At 36.0% G+C, this 19,995-nt stretch overlaps 1 protein-coding gene across 1 annotated transcript in view; it reads right to left on the bottom strand.

The window, feature by feature from the left end:
- Itpr (Inositol 1,4,5,-trisphosphate receptor) overlaps positions 1-19,995 on the bottom strand; it is a 1,112,489-nt gene that overhangs the window by 887,087 nt on the left and 205,407 nt on the right. The window contains exon 10 of the mRNA XM_090401920.1: positions 14,887-14,986. Coding sequence (XP_090258046.1) covers positions 14,887-14,986 — 100 coding nt within the window. The remainder of the gene's footprint in view (positions 1-14,886; positions 14,987-19,995) is intronic.

Raw genomic sequence — 19,995 nt, forward strand, 5'->3', positions numbered from 1 at the left:
AAAGGAAACAACTTATTTTAAGACATGCAGAAAAATAACAGAATAGATGTAACAAATAATTAATAGTAATGTTAAATTCACTCAACATTCCAACATTTATAACAAAATCTTAGGGACATAAGGCCAACAAGACAGAACATTTGCCTTCTTTCAAAAAAGAATCACTGGCTGGATGCATTTAATAATTTAGAATCAGAAGCATATGTTTCACTTGCATACAGTTTTCTTGTAATTTCTTGTTTTCAGTTGCAAACATGAGCTTTGTTATTCATCTAGTTTTTAGGCTGTAAAATCTGTGAATAAGTAGAACTTGTGGCAGAAGAACAAGAACCAATAAAACAGTTGGACATAATGCAAAATTTAGTGGAATGATTGAGTCAAACTTAACTAAGTCACTTTAACTGAGTCTTGGATTAGTTCTCAAGAATAAAAGACCCTTAAAAGTGTGGGGAATCTTAACTGTTTGCTCAGTATAACCACAGCTTTTGGATGGGTCTGGCACACAGTCTATTAAGTGCTGCATTATTGGCCAACCAAAGTAGACTGTTGATGTATAGAAAGAAAAAGGTGGGCAAGACAGAGAAGAAAATTTTGTGGAAGAACCCAAGCATTAGTTGCACAGTTAGAAGGAGGAGTCATCCACTAGAAATGTGTGTATTCAGTCAAAAAGCTGGTATCCAATTGAAGTCAAGGAAAAAACCTGATGATGGAAGCTTACTTAATAGACTGAGTGCCAGACCCATCCAAAAGCTGTGGTTAGCAACCAGTTGAGATTCCACACACGTTTCTATGATATTTTTCCAGAGATGAGTGGCGTAAGCAAGCAGATCACCTATTAATTGAGAATGACAGAATTCATACTGGTTGTCGTTTATTAATTGAGAGTTATAAAGGGCATAACAGCAGTTAAGTGTTAAGGTTTCAAACAACTACCCAATTTCTCTCACTGAGGTGAGAGAAATTGGGTTGTTGTTTGAAGGTGGAGGTTTGTCAAAATTCTTAGGAATGTGTTATATGTGAACTAATTTCCAGGCTGCAGGATAGGTGAAATAAGAGAAAATAAAAAGGCAACATAGAATGGGATTAAACTTCGGAATACAAACCTTTACAACAACTGGAGAAATGCCATCAGAACCCAAGGAGGTTTTTTTGGTATCTGACTTGGACAAGATTCTTCTGATCATTTTCTGGCAAAAACATCAAAGGGGAGCATTGAGTTTTGAGTGTTTGGAATGGTTGAGAGACATCTGTAAAATCAACTGTGCAAGAATTTGAGGAGAAATAAGAGGGCAAGAAGAAGATATCTTTTCCTGGATGATAATGTTAATAGAACCATCCAATTGTACTAGGGGTGGAAACAATGTTGAACAGAAGTCAAAAGTTTTGACAAAAGACTGGAAGTCATGACTGTCATTGGAGAGGATTTCCTACTTTCTTTTAAAATCAGTTCTGGATATGTTGTAGTTTTCCAGGCTTTGGTGTAAACAGTACAGGAAATTGAGGTTTTTGAAGAAAGCCAGTTATGCTTGAATGTTCTCTTTTACAGTCTTTGCGGCGCATGTTTTGAAGAACCAAAACTTAAATCAAGGAGCAAAAATTTAGTGTGAAATGGGACATAAATGTTTCCATACAAATAAGAATTATTTTAACATTATGTTCAGAGCATAAATTGCAGATTGGATCTCCGATTGAGCATTTACTGGGAGATAACCATATGCATTTCTCCAAGTAAAATCCTCCCTATTAGAGCATTCTGAGAGGCGAATCCTTGGAAATTCAGTAAATTATTAAGCAAAGTGTCACTGATAGTACCAAGTGTGGAAGTTCATGATGAATGAGGTTAAAGATTTCCTTATACCAAGTTCTACTGTTATTAACGGAAAAAATGTCAGTACCAGAATGATGTAGCAGCCTTACAGTTAAGCATAGAATGCTATAGTATTCAGGAACAATCTCATCTTTTGAGTCGCTGTAACCATGTATGATTAGTCAGCAATATATTATGGATTTTTGAGGATGCAGTGCTTAAATAGCAGAATTTTAATACTGGAAGTCCTAAGCCTCCATGAATCTTTGATATATGAAGAAATTTCTTTTTCATTTCTTGATATTGGCTGGACCAAAAAAAATGCACAGGTTTACTATATGATACTTTTTTTCCACCAATTACTGTAATATCTCTAATATTTATTATGTACAGCTGAGAGAAGGGAAGATTATGGCTCTAAGTATTATGGCTTTAGAAGAAAAGGAGTTTACTCAACAGTGGAGGTCAGACCCAGAAAGATACCAAGGCTGAATTAATGCAGAAGTCATATACAGTGGAATCTCAGTTGTCGAACTTAATTCATTCCCGAAGGCTGTTCGAAAACTGAAACCATTTCTCATAAGAATTAATGTAAAATGGATTAATCCGTTCTCGCCCTAGATGATTGTTTATTTAAACCTTTAAAAAGTACTTCATGCATAAGATCATATACAAACATTATGAAAATGCATAAAATCTTACATAAAAAGAATACACACAATAAATAGATAAAATAAAAACGAAAATTTAACTTCACTTTAACTATACATACGGAGGAGAGTTGATGGCGTAAGTGGAAGGAAGTGAGTAAGGGGAGTCCCCTTCCATAAAAACATCAGGTTACTGTCCTTCTGGGGTTTTTTCTCTTTCTCTTTTCTGTCTCTTGGCACCACTCAACTCTGCTTGAGACACACTGGGCCTCTGTCTCACTAAAAACCTGTCCAATGACATTTGTTTTTGCCTGCGTTTTAAAATGTTTCTGAAGTGAGACATGGCACTGTCATTGAAATAGTTTATGATGCAGTTTGCTACAGCTTTGTGAGGGTGATATCTTGTCGCAAAACTTTGCATATCGCCCCATTTCGCACACATTTCTTTGATCAAAGAACTAGGAACATCCTCCATCCCTTCCTCTGCGTCTGAAGACATTTCCTCCACCTCTGTCTTTTGCTGCTCCTTCTGAAGATGTTCCAGTTCTTCTGTGGTGAGCTCATTCATGTGATCCTCCACATCAGCATTATCAACTTCCAAGCCCCTGCTTTTGCCCAGAGACACAATATCATCGACAAGAGCAACATGCTCAGCCTCAATGTCTCTGTCTGCCACACAGTCTGGCCAGAATTTCCGCCAGGTCGAGTTCATCATCTCGTAAGTCACTTGCACCAAGGCTTTGTCAAGGATACTTTTAGGCAATGGAGGATTTTGAAGTGATTTTTCCAGAATTCTCTGAGTGTTAATTGTGTGTCAGAGGTCACTTCAAAGCATCTTCAAAACAGTGCATTGGTGAAGAGTTTCTTAAAGTTCGAAATGACCTGTTGGTGCATGGGCTGAATTAGAGAAGTTGTGTTAGGGGGCAGGAACTTCACTGTGATAAAATCAGACTCCTCCACTACCTCATTCTCCAAGCCTGGAGGGTGGGCAGGAGCATTGTCCATCACAAAAAGGCATCTAATTGGCAAATTTTTTTCTTGAAGGTATTTTATTACACTCGGGGAAAAGACTTCATGGATCCACTCAACAAACAATTGCCTGGTTACCAAAGCCCTACTATTAGCCCCCCCCCCCCCCACATAACAGGCAATTTACTTTTCATCACGTTATTTTTCTTAAACGCCCTCGGATTCTCACAGTGATATACAAGCAATGGCTTGACCTTGAAGTCCCCACTTGTGTTTCCACATAGCAAAAGAGTCAGCCTGTCCTCCATTGGCTTGTGTCCTGGCAATGCTTTTTCCTCCTGAGTGATGTAGGTCCTCTTTAGCAATTTTTTCCAAAATAGGCTGGTTTCATCATAGTTGAACACTTGTTGGGTAAGAAAACCCTCAGCCTTTACATAGTCACTAAATTCTTGCACATATTTCTCAGAGCTTCATGGTTCGAACTCACAGTCTCCCCATGCCTACACTATGTATGTTGCTTTTCCTCTTAAATTTCTCGAACCACCCTCTACTAGCTTTGAACACATCAGTATCAGCATTCGTACCATGGTTTTTCTTTAACAGGTCATCATGTAATCCTCTGGCTTTTTCACAAATTATAGCCTCAGAAACACTATCACCAGCTAACCATTTCTCGTTTATCCTAATCAGCAACAATTTTTCCACTTCTTCAATCGTTTGTGATCTTTGTTTAGTAAGAACTTTCACTCCTCTTGCAACATCAGCTCTCTTGATCGCCTCTTTATTTTTGATTTCGACATACCGAACTGCATAGCAAGATTCGAGACATGAATGCCATTTTCATGTTTGATATGATTTCTTTTGTCATCTCTATCGTGGTTCTAACAACTTTTCTTTTCGCTTTGCTGCTATCACTATTCTTCTGCAGCCCCATGTGGCTTAATTAATATAATTTACGAAAAAAAACAACAAAACACAAAAAAATCAAGAAAACTCAATGCAAATTCGAGCAGGTGTCTGCACTGAACAAAGCCCTGCTAGCTCAGCACGTGGTTGCCATTTGCCTGTTCGAGAACCGAAATTCTGTTACGAAACCGGTGCATTTTTTTTGTTCGGAAAATATGTGTGGGAACCGAATTGTTCAAGAACAGAGGCGTTCGACAACCGAGGTTCCACTGTATTTCTAATATACGAGTAGAAAAAACATGTTTCACCTCATTATTAAAATACTTTGGATCAGATATAGCAGTAGAAATATTGCCAGGAAATTATAATCTTGTTTAATCCTTTATCCAAGCGTAAGCAAACAAAGTTTGCAATAATTATCTTGACAACTAGGCTGGCCTGATTGGCTGAGTTAGAGGTTGGAGAGCATACTTGCTCTCTAACCAAAAGATAGCTGTCTGAATCTTGCTGCAGGAATGTATATTTGTGATTGTCTTTAGGTGGGAGATGAATTTCATTATACAGTGAGAGACCACCACCTACTTATTGCAGGCCTGAAATGGCTTGAATTTGGTCTCTATAAGCAGGATTTCAGATTATGTTGCTATCAATTTCACTGATTTGTTTTAGTGCATGAATATGATCAATTGTGTTAAAGCCTTTACGGAATCCTGCTTGTTCTACTGGTTGATTTGAGTCTAGAAGAGGTGTTAACCTGTTTGTTATTACTTTTGTGATAATTTTGTACAGATTAGAGAGAATACTAATTGGTCTATAGTTCTTTACTTCTTTTTTGTCCTCTTTTTTTTAAATAACAGTATCAGAGTAGCATTTTTCCGATTTTCTGGTATCTTCCTCTCTTTTGACATGGTGAATTATATTGTTTCCACCCCATTTAATTAATTCTATGTGAATTAGGTCTTCACCAGGACATTTTCCATTTGTTTTAATATTTGTTTTATTTCATCTGAAGTGAATGGGGAGATGAATTCCATATGTGATGGAGAAGAGTTATTTATATTTGATTTATCTATTGAAGAATCACTTTAGAGTTCTTTATAAAATTCTTCTAGCCTGTTTAGGATTTGTTCTTGGTTCCTTATTGTAGTTCCATTCTTATCTTTTATTGCAGTTATTTGACTTTTACTAACTGATAAATGTTTTCTTAGTATTTTCATATTTTTATTGTTTTCAATTGTTTCTTTCAGACTACCCTCATATGTGTGTGTGTGTGTGTGTGTGTGTGTGTGTGTGTGTGTGTGTGTATATACATATATATATATATATACACGGACTGAAGATGTGTGTGTATACATAAACATAACATTTTGAGCAGAAATTGGATTAAATCAGAGAGGAATGCACACCTAAGATGCATGGCGATTTAAAGAAATGTGTACATGAGGCTGTAGAGACCCTTGGAAGCGAAGATAAGAGGAGAGGAGAAGAGAGGAAATATAGAATGGAGTCAACAAGTGAAGAAGAATATAGAAGAAAAGAAGTGTGTATAAGAGATGATCAGGCAGTAAAACCGTTCAAGGACAGACGGGTACAAGAGACAAGTGAAAATAATCGTAATTAAGGCTAAAGAAGAAGTATGTGAGAGAGAATCAGAAAGAGCAGTGAAAATGAACACCTAGTGAGATAGAGCTGCTATTCCAAGGTCTGGTGATTTGTGAGATAGGTAAAAGCCACTAAAACATCTCGAGCAAGACTTAATATTATTTCCTTTCAAGATTTTAAGGAAAATTGTGATGGTTTATTATATGAGGAGAGGATAGAATATCGAGGAGATAATTGGCTATTGTCAGGAGAAAGGACATTTGAAGTGACAACAAAGGAAGCCATTCAGGCTGTTCAAGCATCGAAGAATGGAAAGGCAGCTGGCCTTAGTAAAATAGTAATAGAGATGTTCAAGTATGGTGGTAGAAAAGTACTGCAGGTCCTGACAATGATATTCAACAAAAGTGATTATAGTGTTGTGTCCCATTCTCTATTAAATCATATATTTTATGCGTTTCCTTAAAGCCTTGCCTATGTGAGGCACATGGTATCTCTGGGACACAAAGGAATAGCCCGGGGTCGAGCCAAAACTATGTGGTAGACACTTCGTTCCCAACCTCTCGTTTAGTCCTAAGAAATTTTATTTATCGAAACTGTGCCACTTAGGACTATTAGATTAATTAGAATGTTAATCAAGAAGTTGGTAAGAAGTGAACAAAGATAACACGAGATATGCAATCGTGACCATATATTATTTCTATAAATCTCCTGCCCAGATTCGTAACTAATTTTACAAGTGGTGCATAATTCCATAAAGAGACAAAGTAGGTTAAAGAATAGCAAGGTTTATTTAACTAAATGTACATACTACTAATAATACAAAATAGAAGGTTTCATTCAAACCTAGTTAAAGAATATATCAAATCTGATAACTCCAACACTTTCCACAGAAAAGCACATTAAATTTTTATCAACCTTAATTACCATACACAAAGCATAAATCTCACACCATAATCTTAAATTTTTGGAATCTCAGTTAACAATCACTCCTTGGGTCAAATCCTCTTAAACATATTTTAGACATACTCAATATTCAAACTCATATTATACTTATTCCACTCATAATTTTCTACACAATAACTCTCTTTCCTATAGTCCTTTCTAAGAAATCTTTCTGAGTCCTTCATTTTTCAGTTTACATAGCATTAATTCCATGGATTACACACAAGATCAAATAACAAATTATCTACTTATCTATTCACGACGGTTCCATTCCAGTGTTACACTAAACTCCTTCTTCACTGCCTTGTTTCTATAGCAGGGTTTAGGCTTCCGATCATCGATATGCTAACATGATCTTCTATCCGACCTCTTTTGTTACAGCTTTCCAGACACGTACTTTCCTAGATGTTCCATGTGGCATAGCCTGCTGCAGTATCTCAGGAGTAGACTTCCTGCTGAAAACCCTCCAATCGCATGCCAGCGATGGACCTCACACCAGAGAGCTGCGATCATCACGAGGTGAAAACTAAGGAACAAGACGGGGGGGGTTCTAACCCTTTTATACTTCCTCCCTACCGGTCATCGCCGTAGCTTTGGCCGTTCACCCAGCACGTAGAATTCACTGTCACGTGCGTCTGACCTCATACTGTCCGATTCTCTCCCGCCACTTCTAGTTACGTTCCGCGAGCACAAGACTGCTCGGGGCAGCTGTCTGTTTTGCCCCCGAACTTTGCGCTTACATTTACATAGATTATGTTGGTCTGGCCTTGCATGTTATTTTACAATCAAGGTTATTTTACACTAAAGGTAATGTTAATCTTAACTCAGTATTAAATTATACAATTAATATTGGCACTCTTTTCCAAGATATTCCTTTTTTATATCAAGTAAGTAACATCTCATTATTCTACAATTCTTTCTTTTCTTATTAATGCATTCAAAACTAATCATACCTAGATAACAGGAATAATCTTATGTTTCTTATTGGGTGTTTGCTCTGTTAGACACTGATAAGATAAATTTCAATATTCTAACTTATCAGGGTATAACAATAGCTATATCCGTTATTAGTGGGGACTTGCATTGATAATATATTTCCCCTTTACAACAAATATTCCAAAAAATGGTTGCTAAGAATAAAGAATGGCATTTGATTTTTTGTAGATGTGGAGAAAGCTTATAATACTGTCCCAAGGAAGACAATGCAGCAAGTATTGATGAAGGAACAGTATAGATATCGAAATGAATTAATATATGACCTGATGGAAATTTCTCAAAAAATCTTGACTGTAGGAAAAAAAAAAAGAATAATGATGCCAACAAGACTGATGACAATCTCAGCCCACAAACTCACTAATCAGATTATCATAAAATAACTCTCAGTAAGACCTTCAAGATAGGAACATGGAACATCAGAGGACTCCTACAACCTGGGAAACTAGACATAATACAGAACAAAATGGAAGAAAATAAGATACTAATCTTAGTGTTGGCTGAAACTCACTGGAAAGAACATGGTCATTTTACAACACACAAGAGAAACAAGGTGTTTTTCTCTGGTCCAGACAATAACAGTAAAAAGGGAGTTGCCATCATTGTTAATGAAAACATAAGTAAAGTAGTAAAAGGATACATCCCAGTCATTGACAGAATCATAACAGTAAGATTAAACACTAATCCAACTCCAACAATGCTAATCCAAGTTTATGCACCCACAACAAATGCAGAAGATGAAGTAAGTGAGAAATTTTACAAAGACCTAAATGAAACTATGGATACAATACCAAGAAAGGATATTCAAATAGTTCTAGGAGACTTGAATGTTAAGGTGGGATTCAATGCACATGGTGATCACTTAAATGGAATCATTGGAAAATATGGACTGGGAATTAGAACCGAACGAGGAGAAAAACTATTGGAGTTCTGCATTGAAAGGGAATTAACAATCACTAACAGTACGTACAAACAACACAAGAGGAAACTATACACATGGGTAGCACCTGGGAATTGATGCAAGAATCAAATTGACTACATTTTAAGTGCCAGATGATGGAGGACACTAATCAATAAACACCAAAACACTGCTTGGTGTAGACTGTGGATCAGACCAACAATTATTAATCTCTAATTTAAAGATCCATCTGAAAGCAAACAAGAATAACTGCAACAAAAGATATGACTTTTCACAAATGGACGACAAATTAACAATGGACATTGAAGCAGAGCTCAAGAAACAAAAAAGCACACCTCAGGAACATAGCAGTGAATCACATTGGACACACCTAAAACAAACCATTGCAAAATCTGCAGCCAAAAACATCCCAATAAAAAAGAAGAATGGTAGTCCATGGATTACAAAAGAAACCCTAGAACTAATTGAAAAAAGGAAACAAATTAAAACAACAGATTGGCAAAACCCAAATTACCTGAACCTGAATAAAGCTATTAAAATCTTGTCAAAAATATAAAAATAGCTATATCTAAAACACATCTGTAAAGAAATAGAAAGACACTCCAACTCTAATGAAATGACAGATTTATTCAAGAAGGTTAAGGATATAACCAAAAAATTCAAACCGAAACTTAATATAATTGCAGAGGAAAATGGCAAGATCTTAAATGAACTAATGACATAGTCAGAAGATGGAAATAGAATTGAGCCGAGTTTTAAAAGGACCCAGCTATTCAACAAGAAGATGAAGGAGCTATGGAAAACATGGAAATGGAACCAGAGATCCTCAAAAGTGAAGTAGAACAAGCAATCAAAAATTAAGGAATAACAAAGCCCAGGTCCTGATTCAACAACAGCAGAAATGCTGAAAAACCTTGGAGAGAATGCAGTCAACTGGATACATGATCTATGCAACAAAATCTGGAAGACTGAAAGATGGCCAAATGACTGAACTAGTTCCACCATTATTCCAATCTACAAAAAATGCAATCACAACAAATGTGAAAACTACCGTACCGTTGCCCTTATCTCACATACTAGCAAGATTTTACTACACATTATTAAGGAAAGATTACAAAGTTCTATAGACCATCAGATCTCAGAAGAACAAACAGGATTCAGAAAAGGTCGAGGAACTAAAGATTATATATCTAACATCAGACAAATAATTGAAAAAGCAAGGGAATTCAACTTAAGCCTTTATCTATGCTTCATAGATTACTCCAAGGCCTTTAACTGTATGAGGTAGGATATTTTATGGGATATCATGCAAGAATCAAGAATACCAAACCATCTAGTAACCCTCATAAAGAACTTATATCAACAAAATCAAGCAACAGTACGAATTGAAAACTCAGTGTCCCCTGCATTCCAATTTGAAAAAGGATCAAGACAAGGATGCATACTCTCACCATTACTATTCAACCTTTACAGCGAAACTATAATGAAAAGATCTTTAGAAAAGTGGAATGGAGGCATTAAATTAGGTGGCTGAACAATCACTAACCTACGATATCCAGATGACACAGTGATAATAACAACAAATGTACAGGAATTAAAATCCATCCTAAATCAATTAGAATGGGAAAGCTTAAACCATGGTTTACAAATAAATCAAGACAAAACCAAAATAATGGTTTTAAACAACGTAGACAAGATAGATATAGAAGGAATTGAAATTGTTGACAATTTCAATTCCTTCAATTACCTTGGAGTCATAATAACAAAAAAAAGATGGATGTAAAAAAGAGATAAGAGGAAGAATAGCGCTAGCTAAGAAAGTGATAATCGATTTAAATAAGATCTGGAAAGACAGGCACATCTCCAAAAAAGACCGAAATTAAGCTTGTAGAAACCTTAGATTTTTTGATCTTTCTCTGTGTTTCTGAGTCTTGGGCAATGACAAAAGATGACAGAAGAAGAATTGAGGCATTCGAGCTATGGTGCTGGAGAAGATTGTTAAGAGTGTCCTGGACAAAAAAATGAACAAACAAAAGTATCCTAGAAGAACTGAATATCCACACAAGACTGATAAACATAATTCACAAGAGAATAGTGCAATATTTTGGACACATATATAGAAGGGAAAGCAACTGCTGGAAAAATCATCCAAGGTAAACCATGTGGGTAAAGAAAAAGGGAAAGACCCCCCCCCCCTAAAGGCGGATTGACCAAATATCAAGAATCGCTAGACTTAAACTAGAATAAGCAATAAGAGAAGCACATGGGAGAAAGAAATGGCGAAGCATCATCAGGAAGGTCACGAGTCCTCAGACATGAGGAGACCAGAGAGAGAGAGAGAGAAATTCCAAGGTTATTTTCAGAAGCAGTGTGTAAATCCACAAAATCTCCAGTTCTCTTCCCCATGAAAAATAAAAGTGAATTTTTGGAAATTGTAGGTTAAAATTATAATGTCATTAAAATATGTCCAAAACACATAGAACAAATCTGAGCATTTCTAAGTGAAAACAGGAGACTTGAAGTGCATTAAGAAGTTAAGAAATGCAATTTAGTGGCTACATTTCTTCCTAATCAACAAATTATCAGCATAGTTTCAATCTTCAAAAATAAATAGTCTCTTCTAGCTCTCCCTTGTACCTACCAAGTTCCTTGTGACTGTCATCGTTCTTAATTTGGACAAACTGGATATTTTGTAGAAAAGACAAGAATACCAATCTTATATTCCTATCCTATCCTAATTTATGCTCAAGCATAGACCTACACATTTTACTGTGTAGGTATTTGGAACCAAAATCCTACGGAATAGGTTGGTTACTCCCTATTCCTGGAAATGTCCTATGTTTTATAGAAGTGTGTGTTCACGGGGCTGGTTTGCCTGCTCTGGGGATGAAAAACTCTATAGTTTCTGGGTGTAAAAATCCCCTGCCTCTGTATGAGACCAGCTAACTCACCTTTAGTCGAAAGAGACCAGATAAAGGTTTCTTATGCCATTGACAGGAATCGAACCCAAGTCTTTCCGACCAAAGGGCTTCATCTATACTGACTGAACTATGGAGGCTCAGTCTTATATTAGCAACAGAAAACCTGACTTAGCACAGTGCAGAATAGGTATGGGCTACAATACTGTTTGATGTCAGTATAAATTTCTTGAAACTCCTGTTTCAAGAAAGCACTGAGACCTTACTTCACCGTATGTTTGAACTTAAATTGGAATGACTGCCTCTCTCAATCTAAGATATGGGCAAGTCTTATTTTAATCATACATCAATTGTTATTTTTTAATAACTAATGAATTATCAATATTTCCTCAGTTATACCAATGCACATTTTTATGTATAACATCACGCAGCTCTTACTTTTTCGAATCAATCCATGTTTGCATTCTGCTTTGTAATTAACTATTGTTGCTACTGATGATAGCTTAAAATATTCAGGCTGAAATATATGTTCTTAAAGGAACAGTATTACTTATCACTTGTGGAATTAATGAATGAGCACTTTATCAGCATATACCAAACTGGTGTAAATGATGCTGTGCAATATGTGGAAGGGAGGAAAGTATTCAGAGAATTGGAAATGAAAGATTCAGAGATTTATAAGGTGTTGATTGGGTTAGATGTTAATAAGTTTCATAACAGTATGAAAATATTCTTAAGGAATGTGCACAAGAATTAGCTATGCCCTTGACCTAGTTATTTAATGGAAGTCTTGGAGTCAGTAAGGTTCCTAGAGAGTGGAAAGGCTAAATAGTACCACTCCACTAACAAAGTTTTAGGATAATGGTTTCCAATTTATGATGGTCAGCATGGATTTGTAAAGGGTAGGTCTAGTTTAAGCAATTTACTTGCATTTTATGACAAGGTGACAAGTGTGTTAGATAAGGAAGAATCACATACAGCGATATAATCTAAGGTACCTGTGACATGACTATAAACAATACATTACATGATAACAACAGTAATTAATTTTAATGAAATGAAAGTAGAGATATTTCATACTGAAAATAACAGTACATCATCAGTGTATAGAAACAAGCCAATCAAAGGAGGGAGAAAAGCACACCTTTACTGGCAGATACATTCATCAAAGTCTACTCATCACACCTCTCAAAAAATTAGTGTTATCAAGTCTTTAATTAATAGAGCACATAAGGTGTGCTCCTCTCCCTCAAGCTTACAACAAGAACTTCTCACTATCAAAATGTTAATGGAATTTAATGGTTACACTAATCCAATCCTGCAGATAATTAACTCCTATGTTCCAACACCTCAGAATTCTTCAACAGACCAGAGGGTTCCGACCACTTATATTTCTAGCATCTCTGAACCGATTGGTAGAATTTTGAAGTATCATCTCATTCCCACATATTTTCCTATCAACAAAATTTTTCATCTGTTGCCATCTACAAAAGACAAACTGTCACCTCTATCATTAGCTGGTGTTTACCAGATACCTTGTGAATGTAATCTAACATGCTTTAGTAGACAGGCCGTTCTGTGGAAAAAAGAATTAACGAACATCAGTATTACATCAAATACATGAAACCTCAAAAAGTCTGGTCTGGCACAACATGGTATTGACACTAAACACAATATCTATTGGGATGAAGCTCGTCTTCTCCATAAAAGCAAGTTTAAATATGAATGCCTTTTCAAAGTAAGTTGCGAAACCCTTTTACATTGGCCAAATTTGAATCAGAATGATCGTCTCTCTCAAAAGTTTGGGAGACTTATATTACGTATCCTATTAATATTAATTTCTAGCACATGGCAACAGTTTTTAATTGGTAAACCACCAACTTCTGTATGTGCCTTTGTATCCCGTTCCTTTGATTTGCTCGTTTCTACCCACCGATGATGTACTGTTATTTTCAGTACAAAATATCTGTACTTTCATTTCATTAAAGTTAATTACTGTGGTTATCATGTAATTTATTGTTCACATATAGTGATATTCTTGGACTTTATAAAAGTGTCTGATAGACTATCACATGATATGTTTGGTGTACAAGCTGCAGGTGATGGGAATAGATAGTATATTAGTTAGATGAATAGGAGATTGGCTATCTGAATGATAGCAGCAAGTTAAGTATGATGGAGTAGCATCTCAAACAAGGAGGGTAACCAGGGGTGTGCCCCAGGGTTCTGTTCTTGGGCCTCTGATGTTTAATTTGTTTGTAAATGATTTGTCCTGAGGACTGACTAGGGATCTTCAGTTGTTTGCTGATGATGGAAAGTTGGGGAGAATTATAAATGGTACCACTAATATTAATTCCCTTCCAGAAGATTTGAGTAGTCTTTGGACTTGGACAAAGGAGTGGGGTTGTAGTTTTAGTATTAACAAGTTTATGGTATTGCATTTTGGAGTGCAGAAATATAATGCTGTATACTATAATGGTGGGTTCTCTATTGCAGGAAGTGGATGAAACTGGGGAGTGATGGTTGATTAAAGTTTAGAGGGCATATTGCAAGTGTTGCAAAGACTGCACATCATAGTGCCACTATGATATGAAGTACTCTAACATGTAGGGATAAGGAAGTGGTTGTGCCATATAAAGCACTGGTCAAACCACACTTGGACTATTGTGCTCAGATTTGGTTACCTGATTTTCAATGTAATGTAGAACCACTGGAGAATGTCCAAAGAAGAGCCTCTGGAATGCTGGCTATGGAGAAATGTGGATTGCAGAGTTTGATGGTTAGGAGCAAAAGAGGTGATACGATAGAAACGTTTAAGTTAGTGAGGAGATTTTATCAAATTAATCCAGAGAGGATTATAAAAAGAGTAGGTGAGAGGGGGAAAAAAAACCAGAGGCCATCTCAGGAAGTTGTGTAAGAGTGTGGCGAAAGAGGGGTGTGAAGAGTAGATTTTTTACATGGAGATGTTGTTTTACATTATATGTTGTTTATGCATATATATGGTGTTAGGGATTTTAAGATTCAGCATGATCGATTTGATGTTACCTGAATGAACCTCCCACAATGTGTCTGTCAATTCCATGGAGAGTAATAATAATAATAATAAAGAAATAAATAAAAAAACGAAAATGTTTACTAAGATCCCAAGCATATTCTATTTTAAAAAAATAGTCATATTACCTCTGACATAACAGGTCTCTCCTCTTCTTTATCGATAGGAATAGTGGTACTATGAACCCAAGTATTAGTACATAAATGACGAAGTCGAACATATGATGATCTATTAAAGTATTATTACATTGCAACCTCATTAATAAAATAAAATCTAAACTTGATTAATATATCAAAATTTTATTTAAAAAAAAAAAAAGGAAGTATATATATGCTAGTGGACTGCAGCAGATAAACTTATCTATGTGGAAATTGCACTATATAATAAGTAATAAAATAGCAATTTAACACTCAGACTTCATAAATGGAGATCTGGAAAAATTATGAAAAGGAGAGTTACGTAATAAGGCTCCTAGATGCCAAAACAATTTGGCATCCAGCAGCAAAGTTGCCATCTTTTAGTTGTAGCAGTCCACAACTGAAAGATGCCAAAGAAGCAACTGAAATTGGCTAAGTAGTGAAATTCTCCTCTCACAATGATAATTCACAACTATGATATATAGCAAAACAAAGTAATCTTTCATTTTATATAATTACAGAAATTATATAATTAAATAAATAACTCAGACAGAGTAACATGGTGCTATACCAGAAGTTGGGTTGACATGCTAACCAATTCAAAGGCTAGTTAAATGAAAGTTTTGTTATCCGAAGGTTAAGTAACCGAAAGATCACTGTTTTTACAAAAGTTATGTGTACTCAATATTCAATGTTTACACTCATTAATAATGATACACACTTTATTAACATTCTGGTTGATTCATCTTTTTTGATTATTTAACAAACATGACGATTTGGTAGAATTATTTTGGATTGGCTGACAATGCATCCCAAACTGTGCACATTCAACCACCTTTTCAACAAACACATCATGATTAACTCTCAGTCTCAGAACATACCAGCGTTCAGGAACACTACACTAACAAATAGCTTATTAATCTGAAAATAAAACCAGTTAAACAGAACAAAAACTTGATAATTTATTTTGTCGCTTTCAAGCATATTAAATGTAAATACATTCAAGAGTACAATAACCGATTTCCAAAATTTTCCATTTAGAAATGTTTCTGTAGATTTTATATGCTATTATTTGATGACTGTGAAATTAATATCAGTGTTAATGGAAATGAGCATCAATACCAGTTGACAGAAGAACAACCCCAGACACTTCAATTCATCACAACTTCTGATAAATGATTGGTTACATGGATATACAGTAAATATATTATTACCTAGGCTAGCCATAAATACTGTTACAACTTGAACAGTGCAAAAGTTTTAATCTATCAGTAAATCATTTATAGCTTTCAGCACATACAACCACAGGCAATAATGTGCATATAGCAGTTGCCTTCACACATGACTGAAGTCTGTGAGACCATATATTAATTGCAATATGCATAACATCTGACAGAAATGCTTACACTGCTCACTACAAATGCATTTTCAGTCTGGCAATGCTGAATGTCATTTTTTGCAGACTACTCTCTCTCTCCTCAAGCCCACAATTTGAAGTCCAATGGATTCAGATTGGGACTTCCAGATGGCCAATCGGATAATGATGTGCGGTTAAGCACATTCACCTCCAACCACTGTTGTGTGGTCCTCGCCTTGTGTGCAAGGGCAAAGTCCTGTTGGAAAGTTGCCTAATGTGAAACAGAGTGTTGTTCAAGAGCCATACCAGAGGTTCCAGCAACTTAGTTAACCCCTGATATGCTCCCCCCACCACCACCAAACTGTCATTGACACAGTGTGATTGATGACCACTGAATTCTGGGTACTATGGCACATGCTCTGTAACCATCCAGGGCATATACCTATCATTTTGGTTAAATGACTCTTAAATGGTGAAAATCTCATCTGTGAAGAGGATCTCTGTTTGTTTTTCACATACCACCAGAGAAGTGCCTTTAATTTTATCACCCTCTGCCACAAAACTTGTGGTGTTAGGAAATGTCCAGTAGAACGATGGTAGGCTCTCATCTCAGGTCATCAGTTAGTACATGGGACATCATTCTCTGTGAAACATTCATCTTGTGACAACACTTTCTGTGTTCTCATAGGATTACAGCAGGTCGACCTGTTCTGTGGTGATCAGATATGTCTTCTGTAACGTTATAATGGTTAAATTTGATACATAAACATCCTACTGATCGAGAGTATTTTTAGCACGCTAAAAATAACAGGCAACTGCATTCCAAGCTTGTGAAGTGGTAATACAGCATCACAGTTCTCATAATCTCCCCACTGCATGTTAACCCATACAACTATCTCTCTCTCTCTCTCTCTACTGATAACAAACACGTGAATATTGACTATGCACAGCAACACTAATGGAACAGGGCTTGTGCAATTCTGTTGGCAGTGCAGGGGTGTGCAGAAGTTGTAACAGTATTTATGGCAAGACTCCAATATTGCATAGGTATATCCAAGGTGTTCAAAGACTCACCTTGGGAGTCCACACTAACTCTATCCAACAAGACTTATGCTTCTCCTCGAATGTATTAATGGACAAAGTGCTACAAAAGACTTTGGCAGCTGGTTTAACTAATTTGACAATGCATGTCATCCATATCTTTCTTTGCACTCAATGTTCCCTCTAATTTTTGCCAGCCCATGAACACATGAAAAACACTTCATGTGCAAGTCTCCCGTTTCAGACTCAATGTGTGTACTAATATAATATTTCTCATATTAATGTTGTCCTTTTCTGTCTAGCTGTAACATGCTAGCACTAAAATGCTCTATGCATAAAAATTGTTTTATACATTGTTTGCACAAGTTCAAGTGACTGTACTATCTGGTGTTTTTCAAACTTTTCTAATCCGACCTACAATAAAAAATACATTTTATATCTCGACCCAGCAAACACACATACAATATATGTATGTGTGTTAGTGTATTTATATAAAGGCTGAGAAATGATACACCTGAAAAGACTGAGGTCCTACAATACCAGACAATTTACAGCAGCAAAGGTTGAGCAGGTCCCAAGCACTTCACCACCTTCCAAAAATCAGTTTAATATTTTGAGGCCAGTATAAGCTGATAAAAAAATAAGATACTACTCTCATCTTAGCCAAAAGCTTTGCCAAGAAGAAAAAAGTGTATCTGTTCTTATCAGTTTAATATATGACATGGACCCCATCATTATTACCGAAATCAGAGTAGACTGTTTCACCTTTGTCACGAGTTGCCCAGTGCTGAACTATCTTATGAATCGGCTCTCTCCATCAAAGCAAAATAAAAAATATTATAAATTGAAGCAAAAGTTTCACAAAACAGTATGTGCCCTAACTACATATAATAAATTAAAAACAACAGTGTAACAAAGTTATGAAACATTAATTTTTAATAACATTCCAATACATTCAAAACTCAAATAACAGAAATTAGGAAAGATTTTCTTTAATGCCACAACTATGCTTGCCATAAAACATTTCTATTAATGGGAATAAACAGAGTTTTACAACTTTGTGCCTATTTTTTCTGCAGAAGAACGAAAATGTTCCTGTATAGTGTGCTACATATCCCCCCCCCCCAACAGACACTATACTGCAAATACAAAAAGTGTACCACTAAATACAGTATGGATACAATTAGTCTATGTCCTATATGCAGCAACAATTAGTGAAAACTAGACACTTCTGCAATGAAACTACCCCAACTCTTCAAAATTATAACTTCCCTCCCACAGGCATTATACATTATTATTAAATAATTAGAATTTAAGCGAAAACATTCAAACTAACAAGCCATACGTGTGGGAAGGCTTATATGTTCATCGTACATGTTGATTAATTGTAACAGTATGGATAAAAACACAGACTGATAAGATAATAACTATTTATCAGTTATTATAAGATAACTGATAAAACAGTTTGTCACACTATGTGAGACAACCACAATCAGATATAACAATGGAATCAGTTTGAACAATTGTAACGTATAACACAAAGACTAAAGTCCTAATTAGGTGCCATCTATGTTGAAAAAAAAAAAAAAAAAAAACTGATCTAGCTCTGTGGGTTAGTGTCTTTAGGATACTATATTGTTGAGATGGGTGATGGTGTGATTGTTTATGTAAATATCTTCCTGTATGTGTAGGTTTTCTGTAAACAGAGAATGATAAGGAACCATCTGCAAGATGTGTGTGATTAGTGTATCCAGGAAGGGCAGACAGTCATTAGCTTTCAGTTCAACTGGAAGCTAATGACCATCTGCGATTACATGACTATCTGTCATGAAAAGTGGATTTTTGAGTGTCGGCTATTTAAATGCGCTAAGAATGTATCCAATGTCTGGGCCATGTGGCCAAATAGCAAGCACAACATAGCGTAGCCAAGGCCTTGGTTTAAGCGTGGCTGTATTGATAGCTAGCTATTCCAAGTGTTCAATGTAGAAGTTGGCTGGGGTGGGGGGGGGGAGAGAAAGGGGTAGCCCATTGCTGTCCCATCTAATTGTTTGTATATTTTTCCTTTCCATGTAAAATAACTTGTCTGTACAGTGAATTTAAATAGTTGAAGTATATCAGGGGGAAATTGTGACTTTAGTCAATCAGGGTTTTAATTAACGGTACATTTGTGAACAGTGAGGAGACATCAAAACTCACCATTATGTCTGAACTTTTTAAGGTATGGTTTTCTATACTTTTTAGGTGGGTAGAATTTTTAACAAAAGAGGGAGAATTGTTTGTGAGAGTGGCGTAGCTTGGCTGTCTAGCAAGTTTATATGTGGGACTGTTTATACTATCCACAATAGGGCATAAGGGTGTAGCTTGTTTGTGAATTTTTTTGGTGCTCCATATATCCTGGGTGTTTTAATGTGGAAGGGCTTGAGTTTGTTAACTGCTTCTTTAGGCCAGGAAGTGACTCTGTTCAATAATTTGCACACTTCATCCTTTTGCAAGTTGGTGAGATCCTGATCTATAATTTGGTATGCTGATTGATTTTCAACTATTTAAATTCACAGTACAGGCAGGTTATTTTACATGGAAAGGGAAAACATACAAACAATTAGATAGGACAGCAAGGGGCTCCCCCCCTTGAATCAAATCCTTGAATTCCACGCTTGAATCAAAGCCTTGATTCAAGCGTGGCCCACATGGCCCAGATAAGA

This window comes from Typopeltis vanoorti, chromosome 2 (assembly GCF_054136105.1).
Source record: "Typopeltis vanoorti isolate ZY-2024b chromosome 2, IOZ_Tvanoo_1.0, whole genome shotgun sequence".
Taxonomy (NCBI): Eukaryota; Metazoa; Arthropoda; class Arachnida; order Uropygi; family Thelyphonidae; genus Typopeltis; species Typopeltis vanoorti.